General features: G+C 46.9%; 8 protein-coding genes across 8 annotated transcripts; 4 read left to right on the top strand and 4 right to left on the bottom strand. All coding sequences in view use genetic code 12, as the record gives it.

Annotated features, from left to right (window-relative positions):
* Positions 1–1,118: 1,118 nt before the first annotated feature.
* On the top strand, positions 1,119–4,859 carry CXQ85_001309 (putative ubiquitin-specific protease; the record flags this gene model as incomplete). Its single annotated transcript, XM_025485024.1, has 1 exon — positions 1,119–4,859. One exon carries the CDS (start codon positions 1,119–1,121, stop codon positions 4,857–4,859), a length of 3,741 nt encoding a protein of 1,246 aa, XP_025339955.1.
* A 34-nt stretch (positions 4,860–4,893) lies between these two features.
* CXQ85_001308 (exosome non-catalytic core subunit) lies at positions 4,894–5,952 on the bottom strand (the record flags this gene model as incomplete). The annotated part of the gene is made up of 1 exon (XM_025485023.1): positions 4,894–5,952. The coding sequence occupies one exon, from the start codon at positions 5,950–5,952 to the stop codon at positions 4,894–4,896; it is 1,059 nt and encodes a 352-aa protein (XP_025339954.1).
* Positions 5,953–6,528: 576 nt separating this feature from the next.
* CXQ85_001307 (uncharacterized protein) lies at positions 6,529–7,224 on the bottom strand (the record flags this gene model as incomplete). The annotated part of the gene is made up of 1 exon (XM_025485022.1): positions 6,529–7,224. The coding sequence occupies one exon, from the start codon at positions 7,222–7,224 to the stop codon at positions 6,529–6,531; it is 696 nt and encodes a 231-aa protein (XP_025339953.1).
* Positions 7,225–9,701: 2,477 nt separating this feature from the next.
* GLT1 (glutamate synthase (NADH)) lies at positions 9,702–16,067 on the top strand (the record flags this gene model as incomplete). Its single annotated transcript, XM_025485021.1, has 1 exon — positions 9,702–16,067. The coding sequence occupies one exon, from the start codon at positions 9,702–9,704 to the stop codon at positions 16,065–16,067; it is 6,366 nt and encodes a 2,121-aa protein (XP_025339952.1).
* A 3,959-nt stretch (positions 16,068–20,026) lies between these two features.
* Positions 20,027–22,020, top strand: ECM33 (Ecm33p; the record flags this gene model as incomplete). The annotated part of the gene is made up of 2 exons (XM_025485020.1): positions 20,027–20,084; positions 20,786–22,020. 2 exons carry the CDS (start codon positions 20,027–20,029, stop codon positions 22,018–22,020), a joined length of 1,293 nt encoding a protein of 430 aa, XP_025339951.1.
* A 312-nt stretch (positions 22,021–22,332) lies between these two features.
* Positions 22,333–23,139, top strand: CXQ85_001304 (uncharacterized protein; the record flags this gene model as incomplete). The annotated part of the gene is made up of 1 exon (XM_025485019.1): positions 22,333–23,139. One exon carries the CDS (start codon positions 22,333–22,335, stop codon positions 23,137–23,139), a length of 807 nt encoding a protein of 268 aa, XP_025339950.1.
* A 562-nt stretch (positions 23,140–23,701) lies between these two features.
* Positions 23,702–25,492, bottom strand: GGA2 (phosphatidylinositol 4-phosphate-binding protein; the record flags this gene model as incomplete). The annotated part of the gene is made up of 2 exons (XM_025485018.1): positions 23,702–25,370; positions 25,434–25,492. 2 exons carry the CDS (start codon positions 25,490–25,492, stop codon positions 23,702–23,704), a joined length of 1,728 nt encoding a protein of 575 aa, XP_025339949.1.
* A 1,798-nt stretch (positions 25,493–27,290) lies between these two features.
* CXQ85_001302 (uncharacterized protein) lies at positions 27,291–27,812 on the bottom strand (the record flags this gene model as incomplete). Its single annotated transcript, XM_025485017.1, has 1 exon — positions 27,291–27,812. The coding sequence occupies one exon, from the start codon at positions 27,810–27,812 to the stop codon at positions 27,291–27,293; it is 522 nt and encodes a 173-aa protein (XP_025339948.1).
* Between the last annotated feature and the right edge of the window lie 165 nt (positions 27,813–27,977).

Raw genomic sequence — 27,977 nt, 5'->3', positions numbered from 1 at the left:
TTTTTTGGGAAAGTAGTAGAAAATGGAGGTATTGCTGGTTAGGTGGGATAACTGGTGGATGCAGTGTTTGACGTGGCTCAGTCCATTTGTAGTACTACCTAACAAGCAGAGGCTAGATGGGTGGAAGTGGGTACCAGCCAATGAGTCTTCCTGGTTATTCCTAGCCTTCTTTTATGTTGATCAGCAAATTTATTTACTTTGTCTCGTGGAGAAGTCAGCTATACTTGTACTTTCATAAAACATATTCGATGTCGGTATGCATGGAAGCCAACTCAGGTATATCAGAGCTTCCACCAACTGGACCTTAACAAGAACACTTTGATAATATAAAAAAAGGAAAAACAAGTGCCTTTTACTTTCACCCCAGAGCTCAAAATCAGCCAGGTTTGCTCCTCTTCCCCTACTTTTACCTTACTTCTTCATTCGTTGCTTGACACTTTGCAGCCATACTCCAAGCCCCACCACGTCCACCAATGGGCCCCAGAAGGTAAACAAGTGAATTACCCAAATATATATTGATAAATAAAGGCCTCTGGAAATTACAGATAGATATCATCCTGGTACGAAAATTACCCTCCTCTCCACTCCCCCTTTCTCTACGATAGACTGACAGATGCCCAGGCAATCCACACCCAGTCCATCCAACGACACTTCTAAAAGAGACCAAAAAGAAACAAAAGAAAGAAACCAAAGCCAAATTTCTCCCCTTTAATCCAACAAACAAATATCACCACCCTTCTTTCACCACTTCCTTCCTCTTCCTACCCTCTCTTCCCACCTTCTTGATCAAACACTGATGCAGCGACTATTGTAATTCGCAGCCATCGGTTGCGTCATTTGGACGTCCAGGTCCCGCCAAAACAGCCCTCCCTCTTTGAAAACCCACCAAAACAAAATCCAAAAAGCACCTAGCCCTTTAAAACCACCTCCACTCCTCCATTAATATTTTTTCTTCCTCTTGGTACTCCCCCAGCAAAGCCAATCCGCCCCATCCACCTCCCACAGGCTTCTGTCCAGGTCGCGCACATCAAGTCTTGAAGATCCAACCGTTCACTGCAAAACCATATCTTCATTTTGCATTTTGCACCCGTTTGACTTCTGCAACGTTACATCGCAGAATGCTGGACGAATATGAGACCCCACCGCTGGACCTGCTGCCGGTTGAAGATCAGGGTTCTCAATTGGCACGCGCCAGAGATGAATGGGACCGTCTTATGCTGGCAACGCCTCAGAACGGCGACTTGTGGAGAGTGATTCCACGTCCTTTCTGGGAAAAGGTGTGTTCTACGCAAGCGCTGTCGTTGCAAGAGTTGGCTCTGCTTGTTGGCAAGATCGACTTGGCCCTGCTTGTGGATGAAAACGGCGCCATGTACCCTGAAGAAGAGAGTATGCCATGCCTAGCGGTTCTGCCTGAGCTTTTCCATAGCTTGGGCCAGACGTTTGGGATAAATGGCAACCCGGTAGCGAGAAATATGCTTGTGGACGAGTCTGGCGTTTCTCTTGAACGCATGCCTCCGTTTTTCATTCTCCATGTTCTCTCGAAAGAAACTACCGTTTCGCCCAGATCAAGATACAACTTACAGCATAGTCGCATGGCGTTTAGCTTATCGCTGGCCAGCACGTTTCAACAGTTGCACGATGCCGTGCGGTCCCATGTTTACAAGAACCCCAGGGCCGTGGCGCCTCTTCGGTTGTGGTTCATTGAAAATGAACCTGCGAAAGATATGCCTTCGCTGATTCCTGTTAGCAGCTTTATAGATGCTGTGGGCCGCAAGAGCATCGTCACGCCGAACTTGTATGGCTCCACGCTCCGCAGCCAGGGCATTGAATCGTCAAGACTCCACTTGATCGTGGAACCTGCTGACCGTAAGACTTTCTTGGTCGATGCGTACTTGGCAAGCCACATGGATGTGCTCGATTATGATGCTATAACCAGCTCTGGTGGTCACTGTGGTCTTTCCAACTTGGGAAATACCTGCTACATGAATTCGGCTCTTCAGTGCCTCACCCATATCCCAGAACTCAACTACTACTTCTTCTTCGATTTATACCAGAAGGAGTTGAACACCAATAATCCTTTGGGTTACAAGGGTGATGTCGCTGTTGCTTTCTCCAGTCTATTGCATAAGCTCTACGGCTCTGGCAGTCCGTCGGCTGTTACTCCACGTGAGTTTAAGTACACTGTGGGACGCCACTCTTCCATTTTCCATGGTTTTCAACAACAGGACTCCCAGGAATTCGTAAGTTGGCTTTTGGATGCCCTCCACGAGGATCTTAATAGAATTCAGCAAAAGCCATATTGCGAGAAACCGGAACTCAAGGATGAGGATGTCAATATTCCCGAGGCTATCAGGGAATTGGCTGTTACTTGTTGGGACCAGTACAAGAAACGTAATGATTCTGTCATCGTGGACTTGTTCACCGGTATGTACCAGTCCACATTGGTCTGTCCCACGTGTAACAAGGAGTCCATGACCTTTGATCCCTTCAACGACTTGACTCTTCCTTTGCCTGTGAACAAAAAATGGTACCATGAGCTCATAATCGTCGACCTCTCTGGTGACCACGCTGCCTCCGGAAGACAGCCACTCTCGAAATTGGAAGTCGAACTCAACAAGTCCTCGAATTTCGATGATTTAATCAACTACATCAGCAACTTCTTGCGTGTTCCAACAGAGCACCTATTCTTGTTTGAGCTCTTCTCAAACTTCTTTTACAGGGATTTTCAAGAAAACAGCGCAGCGTCAAAGTTCTATCCCATCAATGAGCTCATTTCTGACAACGATGTCATTGTTGCTTACATCATTCCACATAATCCAGCAACTGACATCATTGTTCCATTGCTCAACACTGTCCGTGATGAGGACTCCTCCTACGATATGGCAGAGCCCTTCGGTATTCCCCTTTTCGTCACGTTGAATAAGGAATCCGATGTCTTTAGTTTCGGTACAATCAGAGAGAAGCTTGAACAAACTGTCAAACATCTTACCAATGCAGACATGGAAGCCAGCTACAAAGAAATCAAGGGCGACTCGAACGGATCCCGCTTTAAAGCAGACAGCTTTCCATTGCTCCAAAAGGAAGAACTGGGTGATTTGGAAATGGCTGAACCTGATACAGAACAAACACCGGCACTCAAAGACGAAGATTACGATTCGGATATCTCTTTAGCACATCCAGAGGTGGGTGCAGACTTTGGCTTCGCGATCAAGTATTACGAAGAAGATGGGTCTCGTCATGCTCCAACTCGTGGACCTAGAAGGTACCAGCCAGGCATGAGAATGCGTTACCAGCTGTTGCTTCTGGAGGACAAGGACCCCAACAGACGTCCACTCAACATACCACAAGGCAGGCCATCATTCTTGAAGTTACCGTTGTTGGCTGATAAGCTTCCTGACTTGAAGCGGAAGTACTATCATTATCCAACCTACGCCGCAGAGGTTCAAAGAAACGAAAAGTTGAATAACGAAGCTAACGAAGAAGAAGAGGTCAAGCAGGAACCAGAGCATGTCTCGATTTTGCATAACAGGGCTGAGGAGGTAGCTGAAGACAGCGACGCCAATATCAGAACACAACTGGATGAAGACGAAGAAAGTGATTCTAATTATGATGAAATGTTACCGCTTGGACATGCTGACTCTCTCAGGCCACCAACTCTTCCACCTATTCCTTCAAGCGAATCTGATCAAGAAGTGCAAAGTGATATCGCTAGTCCTGGCCATGAAGAAAAGCCAGAACAAGTGATAAAGAATGATAAAGTGAAGCCTCTTCTCGTGGATTCCAAGACGACGCTTGTTTGCGAGTGGGATTCACAGGTGTTTGACCGTTTCTTTAAGGATCGTGATCAACAGGCTTGGGAGGAATTACCTTTTATTGCCAACCCAGTATTGGAGGATAACAAGCGAAAGTTGGCGTTGCAACAAAAGTCCACAGTGTCGCTTTATGACTGTCTACGGAACTTTAGCACTCCCGAGGTGCTAGGAGAACAAGACTTGTGGTATTGTCCACGCTGTAAAGATCATAAGCGTGCGACGAAAACTATTCAGATCTGGTCGACAGGCGATATCTTGACCATTCATTTGAAGAGGTTTTCTTCGGCTAGAGCTTTTAGTGACAAAATTAACATGGTGGTTGACTTCCCTATTGAAGGTTTGGAAATGAACGAATTTGCTCAGGCTGGTACTACTGAGCCGCTCATCTACGACTTGGTTGCAGTTGATAATCACTACGGTGGTTTGGGAGGCGGTCATTACACCGCTTACGCTAAGAACTTCAGAGATCAGAAGTGGTACTACTTCAACGATAGCGGAGTCAATGAAGTCAAAGACCCCAGGGAATGTATCAAGGGTGCCGCTTATCTTTTATTCTATAAGAAGAGAAAGCCCACAGCATTTGCTGGAGGCCATTCTGTTGAGCAGCTTTTGAGAGAGGGCCGTCAATCGTTTGAGCTGAAATTGCAAAACCTAAAGGAACAGCTGCTTGCGGTAAGTCAGCAAGTACAGCTCTTTGAACAGGCCCGAGATGATATAATGCAGCGTGCTGAAGCGGAAAGACGGGCTGCCGAACAGAACAACCATCAAAATGACGAGGAACAGGTAATAACCTCTGGTTCGGACGAAGACGACCTTTACGCAGACTCCAATTCCAGTGGCATGAAAAAAGTAAGGCCAACGTTGGTGCAGCCAGCCAATACTGATTTTGAAAACCTGCGAAAGCAGCGGTTGCTCTCTAGAGGCGCTGATCTGCCTCGGTCTGTGAACATCAACCATGAATATTCTTCGTCAGTGTCCAATGTTGCAAGTCCAGCTGGATCTGGTGGAGAGGTTGAATCACCAACAAAAGATCCCACCACGTCATAATAATGTCCCCCAAAATAGTAAAGCATATTACCGCTTAATTAGTTTTCTCTGCTCTTTCCTTAGCCAAACTAATTGCTTTACGCAATGAGTCCAAACTAACATTGGCACCACCGCCTGCTATGCTGACATGTTTAAGGTTATCCTTGGATGCCACAATGTTTACTTTACTTTCACAGCATGCCTCCTCTGCTTCACCTTCAAGATCAGCCAAGAGTGCAATCTGTCCTGCGGCATCGTCAATTTCAACCAAGCCAAAACTAGAAGATACACCCACTTCTGACTTATTCAACTCCAAAGGTGAAGCAATATCCTTATTAGCGTCAATGCAGAAAAGGTTCGCCAGCTGGTTCAAATGGCCAAAGTTGCCTCTAGATCTCACTGGCACTCTGACATTAGCATTCACACCAGAATCAGCCAAGTAGATGCGTGGAAGCTTAACATCTTGTAAAGCGCTTATTAGAGCATGGCTGACAACATCGAAAAGTGGGCCTTCTCTGGAGAAAACCTTGATGTGTGCGTAAAGAGCGAACCTATGCTGTTTCTTGCTCACGTTAACTGTCGTAGACAATGTAAGGAGTTCATCTTCACTCAAAGACTTATCATCAGGGTAAATAATGGACACTTCTCCAGAAGCCTCGTCTTTAAGCTCGTAACCTGGAGTGATCTCCAACGACGAGTACGGAAGAAGGCGCAGGTGGTAAATGTAGTTGTACAATTTCTGTGAAAGTATCTGTTCTTCGTCGCTAGGAGCACCCTGTCTGCCTCTGGCAACCTCCACCACTGGATACACCGAAGTGTACTTGGAACTCTCCGATTCGGCAGCAGCAAACTCGTCTGGTCTGTTCACCTCACTGATACCCAATGTGATTCCACAGAAAACGTGACAGTCGCCGTGCTTCACCACAGACGAGCCCACCACGGCATCGGTGCCCACAGCTCCCAAGTTACCTTTAGAAGCGACGACATCACGAAACTCAGTGAAGTCACGTAAGCAGGGCCTAACGCCTTCGGACAAATGGCGCTGGAGAGTAAGCTCAGGCGAAATTCTCGCCAAGACGGACGGAGGAAACACGACCTTTTGTTCTGTGGCCATTTGATGAGGAAGTAGGTGGTGATGATGTAGTTATGTAGAGACGAGTATAGGCGAAGAGGTCACGTGCGCAGAGTTGAAGGGTCCAGTAATATGGGTTATTTGAATGAAAAGTAATGATATTTTGGTGGCAGTTGCTTTAGATAGCCCTTATTATTTCGATTTACTGGTAATATTGTAGATTAGACGTTTTTTTGTGTGGAAATCTTGAAGTATCAAGGTTGCGAAATGGCCTTATACTTAAGGCACCAACACCCACCAACACAAAAAACGACCCACAGGAACGTCACCAACGAAGAAACATGAACATAAATGAAAGAAAGAGGAGTGTTGTTTTGACATCTTTTCGCTACTGTCGTTGCAATTGTGGGCCTAGAGTTTATCTTCTACGGTGAACTTTATGGGGGATTTTTTTTTATTCTTTTATTTTTATCATTTTTTGCTTTTTTTGTTTTCAAGTTTTTTGCTTTTTTATGTTTTCTGGTTTTTTGCGTTTTTATGTTTTTTCGTTGTTTTTTGTTCTTTTTTTTTTTACGTTTTGTTTTGCTTTGTGTTGGTCTATTGGTGCATCAAGGTGCCTCAGATCAGAAGATGATCATAGATGTTCTTCCTCTTGAGCTTGCTGAGGTCCTGGACAGGCTCACTCGACTTGCCAATAGTAATTTTTTGCAGTTTCCTCATATTCTTGAGAGTACTGGGGATGAGGACAGGTGTAGGGTCAGAGGATCTTTCGACCTTCTTCTTCTGACGTCTGGGCTTCACAGTCTGCCAGCCATCGGTAGAAACAGCTGTCTCAGTGAGAAGCTTCAGACTCATCTTGGCGGTCTGTCTTACCATTTTGGCAAAGAAAGCGAAACCCTTGTCAGGGGAATCAGAGGAAGGGTAGTTCTTGAAGAGCAACACTGGAATAGTACAGTTCTGCTCTTCAAGAAGCTTCTTCACTGTAGTAGTTAAGTCAGAGCTTTCGGCGAGGCGAGAGCTCTTAAAGAAGAGAAACTTCTTCATCTGCTTGAGGGAATGCATTGTAGTTGGCTCTTTTGACACCTTTGTCGATGGAGCACTAGCATCCTTCTCAGCAAGGTCTAAGCTGCTGGAGCTTGAAGACTTGAGCTTGGAGTATGGTTTGTGAATCCATGTTCCAACCTTGTTAGTAACTCTGTTGAGTCTACTGAAAATACGGTCACGTTTGCGTTGTTGAGGTTTGATAGTCTTGTTCAAGACGTTAGCTGGACTTGTGGTCGAGGTAAAACGGAGAGTCATTGGAATTCTAGTCATTGTTGCGGAAGAAAAGTGGTAGAGAAGAAAATTGAAAAGTGGGAACAGGCCCTCTATTTATGTTCGCCAGGAAGCCGTAGAATGTCCCAGAAGGTGGGTTTTAGGCAAGTCCAAATCTGGCGTATATCCTGTTTGGGCTTGTGCTCACCAAGTGCCGTGCAAGTGGAGGTAGTAGGTCGTACAAGGAAAGTACAACGACTTGCAACTCTTTTTCCCTGGAAATGGTCACGCAAAGATTCAAGAGCCGTGTAAAGAATCAACGGGGTAATTGCAATTCTTTCAGATTTCTTTTATGGCGAAGATTCGAGGTTTGACTTCGTGGAACATCATGGTTGGTATAAGAGGAGTAGCACCTTCCCCAAAAGTGTCCATTGTTAGGCTTTCAGGAGACGTGTCAAATTTGGCAAAAAAAAAGCCGCTAGGGAGCTGGAAAGCTTCCATTGATTCAATAGAGTATTGTAGAAGATGTATTGTCTGGTAGGCTTGAGACAGGGTTCTTCAACGGCTGTAAAACGAAAACGTTTATGCACCCGTTGAGGCTGGTAAATGTGTAACGTGACTTTTAACAGTCTTTTCACAGCCGTATTGATGGAAAAAGAGGGTTTCTAGGTAAGGCAAATCAAGCTGCCGTAGCCAGACATGCCGTGATGGAAGCGTGAAGCTCTACCAAAGTAATGGAGCCTTGGGACGAGACAGATGGCCTGCCAACAGTCTAAGGGATAGAAGAGAACTGAATAGAAGAGAAATAAGGTCAATGTAATGTGTTTACGATTTTTAACTCGAAGGTAAAGTTTTTGATTTTTGTAGTAGTGAGGTATCACCAGTGAGAAACCAGAAACATACCCTGCTCTCAGGATCTACCACCTTATTGAGAGAAAAAAGTAAACAGTAAAAAATGATGTTAGCCTTCAAAGTAAAAGAATAAAAGTACAGTCAAAGTTCGAATACTGTAGCTCTTTTGTCAGACCTGTCTCGCAGTAGCCGTAGGCTCAGCAGATGCTCTGAATACCTGGACCAGGATACTACGAAAACTTTTCCCCTGTAAAGTGACACCATGCTCCTAATGCTTGCGTAGTAGTACCATCTCGCTAACAACAGAGACCCGGCGTTCCCTGTACCAGCCACGAACTACGCATGTAGAGGATACATTTAAGTACCATAGAACGTTCCCATCAACAAGAGAGATAAAAAGCAAACCAAAAAAGGCCCTTCAGCAAAGAACAAGCAACAGAAATCAACAAGTCTAAACAGCACATCTCTTTATTGACCAACCCAAACACCCTACCCCAGTATCCCACCTAACCACCTCCAACGGCTGCAAAAGACATAAGCAGAAATACGAGGGCGCAGGAACAGACCCTACTAGCAACCCGTAATTACACACACAAAGCACAAACTACAAAAACGCCATTCCATCGAACCAAACGGCAAAACGTGCCCTTTAGCCCGGGCACCAAACTCCCAAAACCTCCCCATCAAACCCCCAATCGTCCAATCACATTTCACTTTTTTCAGCCCACCACCTACATCTACACTTCCTAGGCTTATTCACACTTTTCACACTGAACCGCCCCACCGGCAGTTACCTCTTCCGCTGTGCCAGTACCAGCAGTTCCCTTTCAGCCGTTCATACCAAAGGCCGTTGCCAGTAATAACCCATTTCTTATTGGACCTCGGTGTTTGGCCCATGTGAAAGAACCGGCAAAACGGCTGAAGCTAAGAATAATCCAAGAATCCACGTGCAACAGAGAAGAGAAGGGTGGACTCCAAGAAAAGACGATCCCAAAGAAATGACGAAAGGCAAATTAAAAAAATACAAAATTCAAACCAGCCAATACATCACACCTTATTTAACTGCCTGTAGACTCATATAATAAATAACGCTTCCACTGATAAGACCCATTTGCTGTGTGTTTCCTTTTTCACATTCCCCACTGATAAGAACATAGCACAATATCGGGTCGGCGCTGCGAACCAGGATCCGCGGGGACCAAGCAAAAAAGCTTTTTCGCTATCAGCGTTATCGGTGGCATTGTATTGGGCGAGACGAAACCGCCGCTCAGAGAGCCCTTTGAGAGCCTTAGACTCGATCAAAGAAAGCTTCAAACAGCTACTCTTCATCCGTTCACTCTCCCATTTTTCCTCCCTCTCTCTCACCTTCCCTCTCCCATTTCCTTATCTCTGGGTCTGACTAAAGAGCCATGGCGATTGGACGATTTCGCACCCAATCTTACGCCTGTACTGCACACAAGCCCACAAACCGCACCTCCCACTACCCTGGGACAATGGCCTTCCTGCTACCATATGCCTAGTATGCCTGCTTTGACACCAAAAGTGTCTCTCGCCTGCTGCTCGGTTCTGCGCGAAACCCCTCCAGGGCAGGCAAGGCCATGAGGACTTTTTCACTGTTTTTTATTTCGTCTTCTTCTTCTTCTTTTTCTTCTTTTTTTTTTTTTTTTTTTGTAAATCAACTATTTATGCAATCTGACCTCTTGCCGCCAAAGGTCTACTCCTACGACGAGGTTCCGGAAAATACGTCCTGGGCTGCTGCTCTTCCCGTGGCCAAAGGCTTGTATAATCCAGAATATGAAAAAGATGCTTGTGGTGTTGGTTTCACCTGCCACTTGAAAGGCCTGGCTTCCCACAAAATCGTTTCCGACGCCAGAAACCTTTTATGTAATATGACCCACCGTGGTGGTGAGTTGAACCCTAAGGATGGTGACGGTGCTGGCTTGATGTCTTCGCTTCCTCATAAGTTCTTGAAGCGGGAATTCAAGTACCATTGCGACGTCGACCTTCCTCCCTTGGGCCAGTACGGTACGGGTAATGTGTTTTTCAAGAAGGACGAGGCTGTCTACGAGAAGTCGAGAAACACTTTTGAAAATATCGCTTCTTCGCTTGGTCTTCGGGTTTTGGGCTGGAGAGCTGTGCCTCATGATTCTTCCATATTGGGGCCTGCTTCTCTTTCTAGAGAACCTTTGATTTTGCAGCCTGCAATTGTCTTGGCTGACGTCTACGGCACCGAAGTGGAGCCTGAAGAGTTTGAAAAAACATACAAAAAAGACTTTGAAAAGAAGTTATTCATTTTGCGTAAACAGCTGTCTCACACCATTGGTCTTCACAACTGGTTCTACATCTGTTCGCTTAACGCTAAGACCATTGTCTATAAGGGTCAATTGGCTCCCAACCAGGTTTACGCATACTACTACGATTTGGCCAATGCTGAGTTCGAGGCCCATTTCGCCTTGGTCCACTCTCGTTTCTCCACAAACACTTTCCCTTCGTGGGACAGAGCCCAGCCTTTGAGAATGGCTGCCCACAATGGTGAAATCAACACTTTACGAGGAAACAAGAACTGGATGAGAGCCAAGGAGGGTGTTATGTCTTCTGAATTGTTCGGCGAGGAATTGGAGAAATTGTACCCAATCATTGAAGAAGGCGGTTCTGACTCTGCTGCTTTCGATAACGTTTTGGAGTTGTTGGTCATCAACGGTGTGCTTTCTTTGCCTGAAGCTGTCATGACCATGATTCCTGAAGCATGGCAAAACGACAAGAACATTGACATGAAAAAGAAGGCTTTCTACGAATGGGCTGCTTGTTTGATGGAACCATGGGATGGTCCAGCTTTATTCACATTTGCCGACGACAGATACTGTGGTGCCAATTTGGACAGAAACGGTTTGAGACCTTGCAGATACTACATCACTGACGACGACAGAATCATCTGTGCTTCTGAAGTTGGTGTCATTGACATTGAGCCTGAGAAGGTTTTGCAAAAAGGACGTTTGCAACCGGGTAGAATGTTGCTTGTGGACACTAAGGAGGGCAGAGTCGTTGACGACCGTGAATTGAAGCACTCCGTGGCCTCCAGATTCGACTTTAAGTCCTGGGTCAGTGCCAACACCATCACTCTTGACGACTTGAACGCCAAGATGGCCGCCAGAGAAATCAACTTGGACCACCAAATCAAGGAAACGTCAAACGTCACCGTCCAGACAGACCCTCGTTTGGTTGCCTTTGGCTACTCCCACGAACAGATCCTCAATATCTTGTCTCCAATGGCTGAGGGTAAGGAAGCTCTTGGGTCTATGGGTAACGATGCTGCCTTGGCTTGTGTTTCTGAACAGCCAAGGTTGTTATACGAGTACTTCCGTCAGTTGTTCGCCCAGGTGACCAACCCTCCTATTGATCCAATCAGAGAGGAAATTGTCATGTCCTTGGAATGTTACGTTGGTCCTCAGGGCAACTTGTTGGAAATGAAGCCTGACCAATGTAACCGTTTGTTGTTGAAGTCTCCAGTTTTGTCTACTGCCGAGTTGAATGCTATCCGCAACATCGAGAAGGTCTACCCTAAATGGTCCATCACCACTATCGACATCACTTTCGACAAGGCTGAAGGTATTCAAGGCTACATCAACAAGATCTCTGAGATCTGCCAGGACGCCTCCAAGGCCATTGCCGAGGACCGTAAGATCATCATCTTGTCTGACCGTGCTACGTCTTTCGACAGAGTTCCTATTTCTGCTTTGATCGCTACTGGTGCTGTGCACCACCACTTGGTCAGACAGAAGCAGCGTTCCAAGGTTGCCATTCTTCTTGAGACTGCTGAGGCCAGAGAAGTCCACCATGCCTGTTGTTTAGTGGGTTACGGTGCTGACGGTATCAACCCATACTTGGCCATTGAGACCTTGATTAGAATGAAGAACGAGGGCTTGTTGAAGAAGGAATTCACCGACGAGCTGATTGTCAAGAACTACAAGTACGCAGTTGATGCTGGTATCTTGAAGGTTATGTCGAAGATGGGTATTTCTACTTTGGCTTCTTACAAAGGTGCTCAGATTTTCGAGGCCTTGGGTATTGATAACTCTGTCATTGACCGTTGTTTCGCCGGTACTGCTTCCAGAATCAAGGGTATCACCTTTGAATACATTGCCCAGGATGCTTTCTCCTTGCACGAGAGAGGTTACCCAAGCAGAGAAACCATCAAGCCTGTTGCTTTGCCTGAGACTGGTGAATATAACTGGAGAGATGGCGGTGAAAAGCACGTTAACGATCCTGCTGCCATTGCTTCAATGCAAGATGCCGTTAGAAACAAGAACGAAAAGGCTTACGATGCCTACTGCAAAAAGGAATACGAGGCCATTAAGAACTGTACGTTGAGAGGTCTTTTGGACTTTGACTATGAAGGTGCTAAGCCTGTGCCCATTGATCAGGTCGAGCCATGGACAGAGATTGTTCGTCGTTTCTTTACTGGTGCCATGTCGTATGGTTCTATTTCCATGGAGGCTCATTCTACTCTTGCTGTTGCCATGAACAGATTGGGCGGTAAGTCCAACACTGGTGAGGGTGGTGAAGACTCAGCCAGATCCCAGGTTAACGAAAGTGGTGATACCATGAGATCTGCCATTAAGCAGATTGCTTCTGGTAGATTTGGTGTTACTTCTTACTACTTGGCTGATGCCGATGAGTTGCAAATCAAAATGGCCCAGGGTGCTAAGCCTGGTGAAGGTGGTGAATTGCCAGGCCACAAGGTCTCTGAATCTATTGCTAAGACCAGACACTCTACTCCAGGTGTGGGTTTGATTTCTCCTCCTCCTCATCACGACATTTACTCCATTGAGGACTTGAAGCAGTTGTTGTACGACTTGAAGTGTTCCAACCCTAGAGCCAGAACTTCTGTGAAGTTGGTTTCTGAGGTTGGTGTTGGTATTGTCGCTGCTGGTGTGGCCAAGGCTGGTTCTGAGAACATCTTGGTTTCTGGTGGTGATGGTGGTACAGGTGCTGCCAAATGGACATCTATCAAGTATGCTGGTTTGCCATGGGAGTTGGGTCTTGCCGAGTCTCACCAGACCTTGGTTTTGAACGACTTGAGAGGTAGAGTGATTTTGCAGACTGACGGTCAGATCAAGACTGGTCGTGATATCGCTATTGCATGTTTGCTTGGTGCTGAAGAATGGGGTTTTGCAACCACTCCATTGATCGCCATGGGCTGTATCTTCATGCGTCGTTGTGAGTTGAACGTTTGCCCTGTGGGTATTGCAACTCAGGACCCAGAGCTTAGAAAGAAGTTCCAAGGTACTCCAGAGCACGTTATCAACTTCTTCTACTACATGGCCCAGGAGTTGAGACAGTACATGGCCAAGTTGGGTTTCCGTACCATCAACGAGATGGTGGGACGTACTGAGGTGTTGAAGGTTCGTGACGACTTGAGAAACACCAAGAACGCCAACATCGACTTGCTGCCTATCTTGACTCCAGCTCATACCATCAGACCAGGTGTTGACACTCACTGTGTGAGAAAGCAGGACCACAGATTGCACGTTAGAATCGATAACAAGTTGATCGATGAGTCTGAAGTTACTTTGGAGAAGGGCTTGCCTGTTACCATTGACTGTAACGTCGTGAACACTGACCGTTCGTTGGGTACTACTTTATCCTACAGAGTCTCCAAGACATTTGGCGAACAAGGCTTGCCTCACGACACTATCCATGTCAACGTCAAGGGCTCTGCTGGTCAATCTTTTGGTGCTTTCTTGGCCCCAGGTATTACATTGGAGCTTGAAGGTGATGCTAACGATTATATCGGTAAGGGATTGTCTGGAGGTAGAATCATTGTCTACCCACCATCTGGCTCCAAGTTCAAGGCTGAAGACCAGATCATTGCTGGTAACACGGCTTTCTTTGGTGCTACTTCTGGTGCTGCTTTCATTAGAGGTGTTGCTGCCGAGAGATTTGCAGTCAGAAACTCTGGTGCCAACATTGTGGCCGAAGGTACTGGTGACCACGGTTGTGAGTACATGTCTGGAGGCCGTGTGGTTATTTTGGGTTCCACTGGTCGTAACTTTGCTGCCGGTATGTGTGGTGGTATTGCTTACGTTTTGGATATGGCCCAGGACTTCAACCAGAAGGTCAACAGCCAGACCGTGGAGTTGTCTAGTGTTACTGAGCCAGCTGAAATTGCTTTCTTGAGAGGCTTGATCGAGGACCACCGTCACTACACTGGTTCTGAGGTTGCAGGCCAGATTTTGAACGACTTTAACAGAATCTTGAGCCGCTTCGTTAAGGTGTTGCCTCACGATTATAAGAAGGTGCTTGCAAAGGAAAAGCAGAAGCAGGAGGAGGCCAAGAAGAACGAATTGAACAACTTCTTGAAGAACATCAAGGAAGACCCTGAATGTGATGCTACCAATGGTGAAGCTGCCAAAATCAGACAAGGCCATGTGCACCGTGCTGTGGCAGCCAAGGCTGGTTCCAAGGAGCCTAAGGTTTTGGATCTTGAAGACACCATCACCAACCCTGAGACAGAAAAGAAGGCTGTTGCCCAATTGGACAAGCTCAGAGGGTTCATGAAGTACAAGAGAAGAAACGAAAAGTACAGAGACGCCAAGGGCAGAACCAAGGACTGGGACGAGATGACATCGAGATTGACCAAGGAAGAGTTGAAGTACGAAACCGCCAGATGTATGGACTGTGGTGTGCCTTTCTGTACTTCCGACACTGGATGTCCTATTTCGAACGTTATTCCTAAATGGAACGAGTTGGTGTTCAAGGACAGATGGTTCGACGCTTTGCAGAGGTTGATGATGACCAACAACTTCCCAGAATTCACTGGTAGAATTTGTCCTGCTCCATGTAACGGTGCATGTGTTTTGGGTATCAACGAAGACCCAGTGAACATCAAATCGGTCGAATGTGCCATTATTGATCACGGTTTCGAGCAAGGCTGGATCAAGCCTGTTCCTCCAACCCACAGAACCGGCATGTCTGTTGCTGTCATTGGCTCTGGTCCTGCTGGTTTGTCTGCTGCTGACCAGTTGAACAAGGCTGGCCACAAGGTGACAGTCTACGAGAGATCAGACAGACCAGGTGGATTGTTGATGTACGGTATTCCAAACATGAAGTTGGACAAGCGTCTTGTCACCAGAAGAACTGACTTGTTGGCTGCTGAAGGTATTGACTTCGTTTGTAACACTGCTGTTGGTGATGATATCACTGTGGAAGAGTTGCAGTCGTCCAACGACGCTGTGGTGTTTGCTGTTGGTTCCACCATTCCTAGAGACTTGAGCATCCCAGGCCGTGACCTCAAGAACATTGACTTTGCCATGAAGTTGTTGCACTCCAACACCAAGGCTCTTTTGGAGAATACCTTGGAGGAAATCAGGAAGCAGGTGACTGGCAAGAACGTCATTGTCATTGGTGGTGGTGATACCGGTAACGATTGTTTGGGTACATCCACCAGACACGGCGCCAAGTCGGTGACCAACTTTGAGTTGTTGCCTACTCCTCCAGACGCCAGACCAAAGGACAACCCTTGGCCACAGTGGCCTCGTGTGTTCAGAGTGGACTATGGCCACAGTGAAGTTGCAGCTCACTACGGTAAGGACCCAAGAGAGTACTCTATTCTTTCCAAGGAGTTTGTGGGTGATGACGAGGGCAATGTCAAGGGTATTAAGACTGTCAGAGTGGAATGGAAGCGTTCTGACTCTGGCGCCTGGCAAATGGCCGAGGTGCCTGGTTCTGAAGAGTTCTTTGCTGCTGACATTGTCTTGTTGTCGATGGGTTTCCTTGGCCCAGAGACCGACAAGCTTCTGGTGAACAAGACCAAGAGAGGTACCATTACCACGCAAGACCCAAGTGGATACAGAGTCAGTGGCCAAGAGAACTTGTTTGCTGCCGGTGACTGTAGAAGAGGACAGTCGTTGGTGGTCTGGGGTATCCAGGAGGGCAGACAGTGTGCCCGTGAGGTTGACAACTACTTGATGGGCGCCACGAGATTGCCAGGTAACGGTGCTGTGGAGCAGAGGAACTTTAAATTGTTGGAAGAACTTGCTGAGAAGGTTTAGACGACGAAGATGAAGACTTGTATGTATATTTGATGTGAAATGTAAACGTTATTAAAGAGATGTAGGTGAAATTGGGGCTAGAAGAAGTAGAAGCATTATTGAGAGATCAGTCAAACATCGTCATTAACTGTTCATTTAAATGCATATCATGTAATGTCGAACATGGTGAACTGGTAAGTAGTAATCACTATTACCCAGACAGCTGAAGACCACCAGAAATGGTATCATCCCTATATATAGAAAACCACGACTAAGGCATCAAATAGTGCCTTCTACTTGCTCATTCCCTAGGCTAATCAGTTACTGCCAGTTAAATAAGCCACTTCCACTAACTCCTCACAGGCAGCGTCTCATGATACATCTACATTGACATCCACACATTCCACCTCCCACACCACATCCCTAGACAGCTCCCAGAACCAAAATGTCACCACTATGCCCTCCATTTCTTCCCTCATTCCCTTCTTCTTGGGCCCCTCCTTACATTCTCATCCCAGATCATCCCCTCTGTTACCAGAAAACCACATTTTGCAGCCATTGGCAATGGACCTTCCCGAACCCTGAGCCCATTCCACGCATACCCAGCATTTCCCAAACTCCTCCTTCTACCACCCTGGCCGAAATCGTCAACATAACCTCTCTCCCGTCGTCAACATTGCCCTGGCCCAAAGAGGGTGTTTGGCTGCGAAACGCAAATTTAAGCTTTGGGATCCTCGTCTGGCCGATTGTCTAGTCTCCAGACGTGGCGCCTGCCTTATTAAGTAGTTTGTAAGCACAGGGAGTGAAGTTGAAGGGAGGCTGACTTTTAGGATTTTCAGGTCAACCAGGGGCAGTTGGAAGTAGTACTATGGTTGTAGAGAGCCTTAAGTGAAGGTTGTCTGTTTACTGTACTACAAGTTGGTGTACTTTGTGTTCTTCGTTTCTTTTCTTTCTTTTTATTGCCCTTCGCTTAACTACGTTTCGGTTTCCGTAATAGTCAAGAAAATATACATCGTTTGGGTTTCGTTGATTGTTGCTGGAAAGAACAATCCGAGGGGGGAAGGGTAGGTCGCCCAGTGGATGTTGCTAAAAATAGATCCACGTGAGAAGGTTGCGTAGGTGAGGGAGAAAGAGCCGTAAAAAATGGAAAAAAAGTGAATCACCGAGTTCTTCGTTGCTTTGTGTCTATCATATTGCATTGAGCAACTCTAACGACGCCAAATGGGATCATGGCATGGGAAGGAAGAAAGACAGACATGTCTGAGTGTGTGATGGAAGAGTGCATAATTACGGCATGCTATATACAGTCTACCCTCGGAAGTCGACACAAAATGTATTGTCGTACTGCATATAATCAACCCATATGCTCGTCCCACTGCATTAGCTCGACGCCCCGACCGAATCAGGATATGTAATTGGTAGCGTCACATTCTCCCGAGGTCAAAAGGGCAGATAAGCAAATAAAGAGGCAGACTAGTGCTCTTAGGACCCTTAGATACGAGGGCATAGTTGTGTGGCTAAGGTCATTCGGGAGGCTTAACTATGGCCATTGAAGTGTGGAGAAAACAAAAAAAAGCCATACCCAAAACTACAAGCCTTCATAAGAAGCCTCCCATCACCAGACGACCAAACCACTCAGAAAAAATTAAACCAGAACCACTCTCTTCCCCAGATATCCCATGGAACCCCGTCGAGCCGCAGATCATACTCTTTTTTCGCCCTGGGTTTGTTTCACCACCCCTTTTCTCTTTGGTTGCGGTTTCTCGGCAGTTGTAGGACAGGGCGGCTGGCTGTTGATGGAAGAGGAATTTTGCGCAAAACAGTCCCTTCTAACAGAATGAAGGCGCAGCCAATCTACAGAAAAGGACCCCACGAAGCGTCATGGAGATAAGCAGCGTTGCCTTGGGTGAAATGGCCGGTGTGGGACGGGAAGGTGGTGCTTTTGCACTTTGTAGTGTGATTTTGTGGAGTAGTATGGAACAGTGATAGGGAAAGAAGGGGGAAGAGGAAGGAAGCAAGCAATGGATGGTAGGGAGAGAAAGGAGGTGGAAGGGAAGGAGAGGAGAGAGAAGGTAGGATAGTAAGAGGAAGGAGAGGAAGCCACATGGGGCTCAGATCAGAGAAGGCTTTGAAGGGTCTTTGGTCTTATGGGTCTTATCGCCAGCTAAAGATAGAAGGTAGAGAGAGTGGAGATGTGGTAGAGGAAGGTGGGATCTGTAGATCTGACAGAAGCTTATTGCACTGAGACGGTGCGTCAAAGAGAAAGTGTTTTGCAGCCATTGGGATGGATAAGCTACTCGCTAGAAGGAAGATGGGACGGGGTGGGACGGGTTGAGAGGCTTCTGGAGAAGCAATTGGGGGTATTTGGGGCAATTGGGGGCTTTTGGGGGAATAGTAGGGATGTTTGATTTTGTGGCTGTTTTTGGTTTGTGGTTTGTGGTTTGTGGTTTGTGGTTTGTTATGGGCGGTGGGGTGGAGAGGTCGGTTAAACTGGCTTTGCAGCCGAATCACTAAACCAAGTTGGGTGGGTTTTGAGTTGTGGTTTTGAGTCGCCAGTGGACTTTGAGTGTTGTTGAAGGTTGGAAGTGGAAGTGAGGGCATGTGTAGTTGGCTGCTTTTGGACATTCGTTGGCTGGAGCCCAAGTAATGCTCTGAATCTACATGGCTTGCCTTCTATGGTCTGGGTTTTTGTCTTTTGGAAGTTTCTGTCTACGCCCTCTACTATAGATAGAGTGTCCTTCTCCCTCTACTATAGAAGAGTATCCTTCTTACACTACCAATGTAGACATCAGTAGTGGTATTCCCATGGACTTCTCTTCTACAGTACTTTCCCCCTCCACCTTCCACCTTCCCTTCTTCCTTCTTCCTTCTTCTCACATTTTCATCCTTTTTTTCATCTTTTACAGCGATCCCCGGCTGAACACTTCTTCGTTGCACCTACACAACCTCTTCACTACTCATCCCATTCCAGAACTCCTCTCCACAATCTTCCACCACTTCTTTACAACCTCTTCCTTCCACCACTTCTCTACAACCACTCCAATACTTCCCTGAACGGCTCCACTAAGCCATGGAGCGCCTCCATGGACGCCTCCTCACTACGAACTACATCCTCTCACACTGTCAGCGCCACATGAAAAAAAGACGAAAAATCTCCATGTCCCACACCTAGTCCAATAAAACTCCTTCGTTCGTTTTTTTTTTCACTCGTTTTTCGAATTAGCCGCCAGACTTGGTCCAAACAGTGTTAGGGGCGTGGGTTCTCGGCCACAAAGGAAGAGAGAAGCACAACGACTAATCAGGGCCGGATCACCGTGGGAAAAAGGCCATTTTTTTTTGTGGATTTTTTCTCGCTGTTTAACTTTGCTTGATCCCTAGGGCTCGCTTATTTCACATTTTGACTCCTTCAGCATGGGATTTTCGGTTTCCATTGCCTGAGACACTTCTGCACTGGAAACTTCTGGCGCTGCCGGACCACAAATGATCCGTTCGAGGATCCGCACATTACCCGGGGATCTCACGCTTGGCATGCTGAAGGAGATCGATAAAGATACTAGGTTTATATAGAATCAACGGAATAGCATAGACTGGGTTTCTGGTTATTAGAGGTTGGTAGGGTGGTGGGGCCCCCGGGTTCCCCCCGGCCAAGCCCCCGGAAATGAGCTCACCTGCGTAAGCGGGGCCTCGTGCATCGGCACTTTACATACTTACCGCCACCCTCGGAAGTGTGTCTTTTTTGTCGTCCCCAAATGGCCCGGTCGTGCAGCCACTTGCACTTGCATTTGCATGCCTATTATTATTTTTTTTTTTTTTTTTTTTTTTTTTTTGCTGCGTTCTTTTACCTTCGTCCCACACCCCCTCCTGCTCCTCAAGTATAAATACCGATCCATCTGCTCCTGATCTGCCGATTCCTCTTCTTTTCTGTCTTTTCGTTTTTCCTTCTTGAACCTTTTCAACTCGTTTTCTGCTTGTCCTTCGCTATGCAATTCAAGTCCTTGTTTGCTGTGGCCGCCGTTACCGGGTTGGCTGTTGCCAATAGTATGTTCAATTCGTTGATTTGTCTCCCCTAAATGTGATATCCATGTTCCAGTCCATTTCAATGTCCATTTTCCATGTCTAGTGTCGAGAAATCCAGCCCCCAACCGCCTCCATCCGCCTCCCTCCGCCTCCATCCGCCCCGTTCAGCCCTCCTTTCAGCCCCTAATCCACCATCTCCAACCTTCCAAGCCTCCAGTTTCCACCCAATTTTTTCTCCTCGGTGGTTAACGTTCCGCCTCGTTGAGATCCGGCTCCTCACCTTCCTAATGCGGATGTAATTGATGCGTTTTGTTTTGGCCACAGGTTTGTGCGAGACGCACAAGCATGTCCCTGCGCCTAATTACGTTGCGTTTCGAGGTTGTGGGTTGGTTTTTTTTTTTTTTCTGCTTATTTTTTTTTCCGGGCCAGTTGATCCGCAACTTTCCGTTCTCAGGTGGCTTTTTCCACAAAGCCTTTCGCCTCAGTTTGCCTTGCCTTGCCTTTTACGAACAATTGCTTCCAAGACTCTGGACTAGGAAAGCCGCTGCTTTCCCGGTATAGCCATTCGTTTGTTTATGGTGCGGTATTTTTTTTTCTCTGTTTTTTCCTGATTTCCACGACACACGACATACACAAAGTTTTTCCATCATACATGCCGAGAATCCCAAACCCTCCCTCGCAATCCCGTTTAGGAAACTAAAACAATAAATACTAACTTTTAGACTCCACATTGACCACTGCGACTCCCTCTGTCGCCAGCTCCTGTTCCTTCGATGACTTCACCGCCACCGAGAACGGCCAGGTTCGTTCTGTCCAGGCTTGTGCTACCGCTGTCGGTGACGTTTTCATCTCTGGATCTGACATTGACCAGATCGACTTGACTGGTGTCCAGGAGTTCTACGGTGACTTGAAGATCAACGGTACCAAGGCTACCGTCTTTAACGCCCCAGACTTGCAGTTGGTTTCTGGTGAGTTGTCCCTCGCCCAGTCCACTATCTTGGCTACCGCCAACTTGGCTCAATTGACCACCGTTGGTACTTTGCACTTTGACTCTTTGCCAGCTTTGGAGAAGACCGGTTTGGCTTCTGGTATCACCTCTGCTGAGTCCATCACCATTGCCAACACTGGTTTGCACTCTTTGGACGGTATCAACGTCTTCAGATTGAAGGTGTTTGACGTTAACAACAACGGTGACATTGAGTCCATCGACTCTGCTTTGCAGGCTGTTACCGACACCTTGTCTATCAACTACAACGCCGACAAGGTTGAGGTTTCCTTGGACCAGTTGAAGTCTGCTAACAATGTCGTTTTCGAGAAGATTTCTTCTCTTTCCACTGCTAACTTGACCACCGTTAACGGTTCTCTCTCCATCTCCAAGAACACTTTCGAGAGCTTCGAGTTCAAGCAGTTGGAGTCCATTGGTAAGTCTCTTTCCATCACCGAGAACGATGACTTGGAGGAGTTTGACTTCCCTAAGTTGAAGTCCATTGGCGGTGCTTTGAACATTATTGACAACGAGAACTTGAAGTCCTTCTCTTACTTTGACAAGTTGGAGACCATTGGCGGTTCCGTCAACATTGACGGTGACTTTGACAACGGAACCTTCCCAGAATTGAACAGAGTTGCTGGTGGTTTCAACTTGTCTACTACTGGTGACTTGTCTTGTGACTCTTTCACCAAGTTGAACTCCAAGGGTAACGTCAAGGGTGACAAGTTCTACTGTCGTGGTGCTTCTTCTACCGTTTCTTCTTCTTCTTCCAAGAGCGGTAACTCCAACGGTCAGTCCACTTCCTCTGGCTCTGGTTCCTCCGGTTCCGGTTCTGGTTCTGGCTCTGACTCCTCCAATGGCTCCTCTTCTTCCGGCAACAGCGCCCCAGGTGTCACCGTTTCCACCTCCTTGGTCTCTTTGGTCACCTTCGTTTTGGCCTTCACCGGTGTTGGTGTTGCCTTGTACTAAGAGCGCTAGAAGAGCATTCATTATTACTGCGTGCATTCAATGTGACATTAAAAAACCGTTGTACTCCAACGGCTCTTAATATTTTGTTCTTCTTTCGTTGTTTATGTTTCGTTTCTGATCGTGGTCTTTCCAACACTTGTTTGTCGTACGAACACGCTTTAATATACTCCCCATAAGATCATATACTATATTGTAGCAGTAGCCAGCCTCTACTTTTTTGCACCCATTGCATTAATCTTAAGTTTCCTGCACACAAGCCATCCCTCCACCTTCACAACTTCTCCTGAAACTAATCATTCCACCAACACCATCATGAAGTTCTCTACGTTCGTGATACTCTGCACCACGGCCTTATCTGCAGTAAGCGCCACAGACAGAGCCCAAAAACGTGAACCCAAAAACATTGCCGACTTGGATGCTCTCTTCAATGCGTACGACCAGGACCATCCTCAAAACGAAAAGAGGAAAAACGTTGCCAACCTTGAAAACTTGAACCACCTCCTCCAGGAAGACCAGGAAAACGTCGAAAACGATAAGAGAGACGCCAGAAGGGTTGTTGATCCAGAAGCTCTTTTCCACGACAAGAGAGACGCCAGAAGAGTGGTTGACCCTAAGTCGTTCTTCCACGAGAAGATCAAGCGTTCACAGCATGTTATTACTGCCATGCAAGGCCCCTTGGTGGAAAACGTGCTTACGCAGGTCCGTGACGTTTCTGTTTTTGCTGGGTACTTGAGAGACTCGGAATCGCTTTTGGGCGAGTTGCACAGTGCTCCGTTTGCTGTTATCGTGGCTCCTACTGACCATGCTTTGGCCAGTAAGTTGGACGGTCACAAGCCATGGGAGTTCCCTAGGGAGGTTGAGGATGAAAACGATGCTAGTGCCAATATTCAAGATTTCGTAAAGTCCCATTTGGTTAAGTTTGAAGGTGACTTTTCAAGCATTCAGGATGAGGTTGTGCTTCTTCTGCTTGATAACAAGAGGGTTGTGATTCGCCACGATGCTGCCACCGACTCATTCAGAGTCGAGCTGGGTGGTCGCTGGATCGACGTGTTGGCTGTGTATTATGCTGATGATGGAGCCGTTTTAGTGATTGATGATAGCTTCGTGAAGCCACAATAAGTGGCTTAATTGGACGGTTAGGCCGTTTATCTGGGGTTTGCCGGGTATTTTCTGCCCGAGCTGCCACAGGAGAATTATAGTTCGTTGAATTGGATCTGGGCTTGCTGGAGCTTCCTGCGATGTGTTAAGAGAGATGATAGGATTGTCTCGCCTAGCTACATCGTATCGTGATATTTGGAGGCTTCAACTTGGCCAGATCAATGGGAATTAGTGCTGGATCTGCTAGGAATGGATTGCAGATTCAGACAGGAGAATTGGATATGGATTTTGAGACCGATTTGTTGCCGTTTTCGAGGAAGGGTCAAGGATGACCGTAAAGTTTGCCAATCTGGCACTACCGTGCTTCTTTACTTTGTCTGTGTGCTATTAAGCCACCGACTTGACTGCCGTTTTAATGGAACCGCAGGTGAACCACAAGCCACGTTAGCCGTACTATGCGATGTACCCCAGACTTTTTCAGCCTCGTTACATGTTTCAGTTATATTTTTTTAGTTCTACAATCAAGATGTTTTAACAGTATTCAACTGCCTTTCATTATCTCTTTTAAATCAATGGGGTCTAATTATTCAGTCAATACGCTCACGCCAGTCTGCTCGTGAGCTCTAGAAGCAGCAGTGTACAGAAGCTTCCACTTCACCTTCAACGCCTTGTTTGCAGGGTTTTCTATGGTGACATCCTGGGAAATGTGTCTTGTGGTGTGGCCGTAGATAAGGTTCCCGCTTTGTGGCTTCAAGTCCAACTTGCATCCCTTTGGCACGGCAATCGAGAGCAAAACGTCCGATTTGGTCACGTCCAGAGTGTTGCTCATGTACAAACGAGCCTTGTAGAAAGTAGGCGACGAGTCGCTATGAGGTTCAGCCTCGACCTTGAAGCCATCCACTTCAATAATCGATTGGGCATTCTGCTTGCCTGAGGTTTGCACCTGAGAGGCTCTAGCAGAGTTGAATGTGTTATTGTTGCTTTGGAGCTCTGGCGATGGAGACTTAAAGTCTGAGAGCAAGTCAAAGTCAAAAGCAGACTTCTGAGGTGCTTGCAGAGACGATGATTGCTGGGAAGCACTCGAGCCAATAGATGGAGCAGGCTGAGAAGGAGCAGAAGGTGCGCCGAGAGAGATAGAGCCACCAGCTCCATAAAGGTCCAAGGGGTTGACACCGCCAGCGGTGGACGAGGGGGCTCCACCACCGCCAAAGTTCAAATTGCTCAAGTCGCTGAGCAAGTCGTTGTAACCCTGCTGGTCTTTACCGGTGTTGTCACCAGTAAGCGGTTCGTCGTCGTCAAAGTCGATCAAGTTCAACTCCTTGGCGGCCGCAGCGCCCAGCGCACCGCCGCTGACCTTGATCTGGGCGGCCTGTTCAGAGTTGCCTGTCTTCAACAACTGGTATTTCTCCAACAATTGGTTGATAAAGTCATTGAGGCCCAAGAGCTCCAGCACGTAGCTCTCGTCGTCGTGCTCTTCCTCGACAATCTTCGTAACGATTGGATGGGATGACTTGATCTGTCCATAAAGGTCAGAAATGGTCTCGTTGTCATTGGAAATGCCAGCGCCTGAAGTTTCGACGGAATTGAGCATTTCAGCAAAAATCTCGGTCTTTCTCTTCAAACGGGCCACATCGTCAGTGACCTTCTTCTTGTTCTCCTCCGAATTGTCTTTAAATCCAGCCATAAGCTTCATCAAACGGTTGGCCTCCTGCAAGTCTTGTGGCTTACCTCTTCTGATCAACTCTTGCAACTTGGCGCTGTGCACCACGGCCTCCTCTTTCTGGATATCGTCCAACGACTTAAGCGTATCGGATGGGTTCAAAACAGCGGCATCTTCAACATTGACCTCAGGGAACACATACCCCTTGTTGGCCAATAAACGGTGCATATCTCTGATGTAGCCGAAGTCGCTCTTATACTTGGAAGTCTTACAAATGGTCTGGTACCACTCTTCAATCTGGGCCAAGATAAGACGCTGGACACGAGAATAACGCAACGTAGGTCTTTCTGGGAACTTCTTCACCAATTCGTTCAAGAACTCCTTACGAGAGATCTGGAGCTGGAATGGGTACCCACAGTTCTTGACCAAGTGGTCCAAAAGCGCAAGCGCCAACTCAGCAGTCTGTGGATCTCTCTGGTTGATAAGTTTCACCACAGCCACAGCAGCTTCTCTAGGCGTAGAGCCCTGTTTGGCATTGACATAGTCACAGATTTCAAGATTAAGAGCCAAGTTGGGCTCCGTCAATGTAGGCCTACAAGCCCGGTCTGGAAGGTTAGTTTAAAAGCGAAAAAAAAGCATTCAGATGCATTGGTACGTACAGATCCGCCTTAAGAGCTTAGGATTGATCTTCGAAAGGGAAAAGGATTCACCCATGGCGTCTGGTGGAATTGAACGAGGTGGTTAATACTGTGCTGATGTGCTGGTGATAGTGGTGCACGGGTGCACAGCAGGCCCCAGTTTGCCAGCAACTAGCCAAGAGACAGTTAGTGAAGGAGGGAGGAAAATGGATGGGGGAAAGTGTAGAGGGTGGTGGCTGGGAAGACGTTTTGAATGGTGGTGATTGTTTTGAGGTTTTGGTGGCTTTCGATTTTTGGTGGTCTTTTATGTTTTCTGTGCTTGCTGCTTATCTTGCAGATCTACGGAATGGTTGCAAAATGGAAGGTGAGAAAGGGAGTATGGGCGTTTTGGGAAGGGAAGTTTTAGAGGAGGGTGGGAATATAATTAGGGGTTCTTTGGGGGCTGGAGGAGAAGAGAGGTGTTTGGTTAAGAGGAAGTGGAGGTGTTTCTGGGCTTTAGGGGGTCTCCTAACCGTAATGTGCTTTTGTAGGTCAACTGGGAGTAAACGTCGTTTCAGGGCCTCAATTGGAAAGATTTGCTTACTGGTGGTATTTTTACAAATTTAGAAGCTTAATATTAGAGAGGGAATTCATTAAGTGAAAGGGAGTAGGAGGTTTTGGGGAGCTGGTACTGGTGGCTGGAGGAGCTATATGGCAAGGTTATTCTCTGTCAAAGTCGAAGGTACCGAAAAGGGTACTGGATACCGACGAATATCGAGGAATGAAAGAAGCTACGACCCCGAATTGGCCCGAAATGAAGAGTTCCAGGGCTGTTTCGGCTGGCTATATGTCTTTTCGCAGCCATTCTCGGCTCCGAGAGAGATGGGTCTTTTTATTCAAGGAAAACGGAAGGAAACTGGGGTGTGGCTACTAGAAAGAGATTCATGAGCGTCAAGTGTATTATGTGTCCAAACTTCAGCAGTCAATGGCTGTATCTGGAGGTCCAGGAAGGAGGTAAGTGAGTGTAGAGAAATACTAGGGCATTCATAGAAGATACTTCCACCAACAATGGCTCACTAAAGTCCATTGGAAACCAACAGGAGAAAATAAGCTCACTTAGCATAACAATATCATTATCCATCTTGTTGTGGCCAGTCCAGTCCACCACTTCCTACAACATATCCTCTTGGTAGTCTCCATGTCTCAGTCTCCTTATTCCCCATCTTCCGTCCTCGAGAAAGCCAATTGATCTGAAACATATGGTTATTTTAAAAGCATAAAATATGACTAATATGACATTCTTCCTTCTTCTACACCAAATTAGCTCTTCTACAGTTCTTCACTTCGTCTTACTCTACGCTGCCATATACTCCTAGCAGAGCCACCCCAAACACCCAAATTCTAAACCAGGCCCATAAACCACCTCCAAAGCACATCCAAAGACCACCCCTAACTACAGCTCCTTCCCTGCTACATCTTCTTAATTGTCTTTTATATTCTAGTGTCTACTGGCACCTCCTCCATACCAGTGCGAATCAGCCAAACCCACCTTCCTACTCCATCTTCCTCCCTCTGTTGATGCCCGAAGACGACGACCCCCTCCGCATCAAAGACCTCGCCGTCAGCTATGATTACCTCATGTACAAGATCCACGACCATATAGAGTCGCTTCTGGAGACGACGTTCCAGTCTGTAGAAACAAAACAAAGGCTTATCGAGCAGGACTACTTTGAGGACCAGCTTCATATGGACGAGAACATTGCCCAGGCACAGAAACTCCTAAAGCAGTGTGACGACTTGGAGCTTCTGTTTATGAAGCTTGACCAGCTTTACCTGTTTGTGGACGATTTCAAGACCAGAGTGGCTTACCTTGAGACTGAATTTGACAAGATCAGCTAGACTTCTTCCAACTGTCGAGGCGGAGGCGGAGGAGGCTGGGCCTTGGACGGGTCCACCGGTCGCTCCTTGCTGTACTTCTCCACGAGATGTTTCTCCAACAAAACAAAGTTTCTCAGGTTACACTTGTACAAGATGTTGATAAAGTCACCCACCACGGGTATAAGACCAATGCCAAAGTCAAACGCTATGTTGGCCATCATTTTCAGGTGTAACCATGGTGGCAAGCCTCCTTCGATCTGCTGGGCCTTTCTGAGTACTCGTAAGGCGAAATACAACGCTATCACATCGCCAATTCCTGGAATAAGACCAATGAGGCCTGCCCAGCCAATACGAATCCCACAGAGGCTGAGCTGCAAGTCCAAACGGTACGCCTTACGTTTCACCGAATTGAGTACCTTTAAGTCATGCTTAGGAATAAAGTCAGGAAGTTTCCGCTTTCTCCTAGCGCCTTTACGCTGGTAAAAGTGCAACTCTTCCTCGGGAATGGTCTCATGGTACGGGTCCTCCTCAGGCCCCATTGCGACCACATGGTCAAGAGCGGTCTGCCGTTAGCAAAACACAGATTACACAACACCTTCAATGACATACCTTTTGAAGAAAATATTTATAGACAAGCAGCGACATTATGGTGGAAGTGGTTGCCGTCTGGTCTCTTGTGGTGAAGCAATACTGGCACAGCCATA

The sequence above is a fragment of the Candidozyma haemuli genome, assembly GCF_002926055.2.
Source record: "Candidozyma haemuli strain B11899 chromosome Unknown B_2014730914, whole genome shotgun sequence".
Classification (NCBI taxonomy): Eukaryota; Fungi; Ascomycota; class Pichiomycetes; order Serinales; family Metschnikowiaceae; genus Candidozyma; species Candidozyma haemuli.
This window is presented reverse-complemented; position numbering and strand designations above follow the sequence as displayed.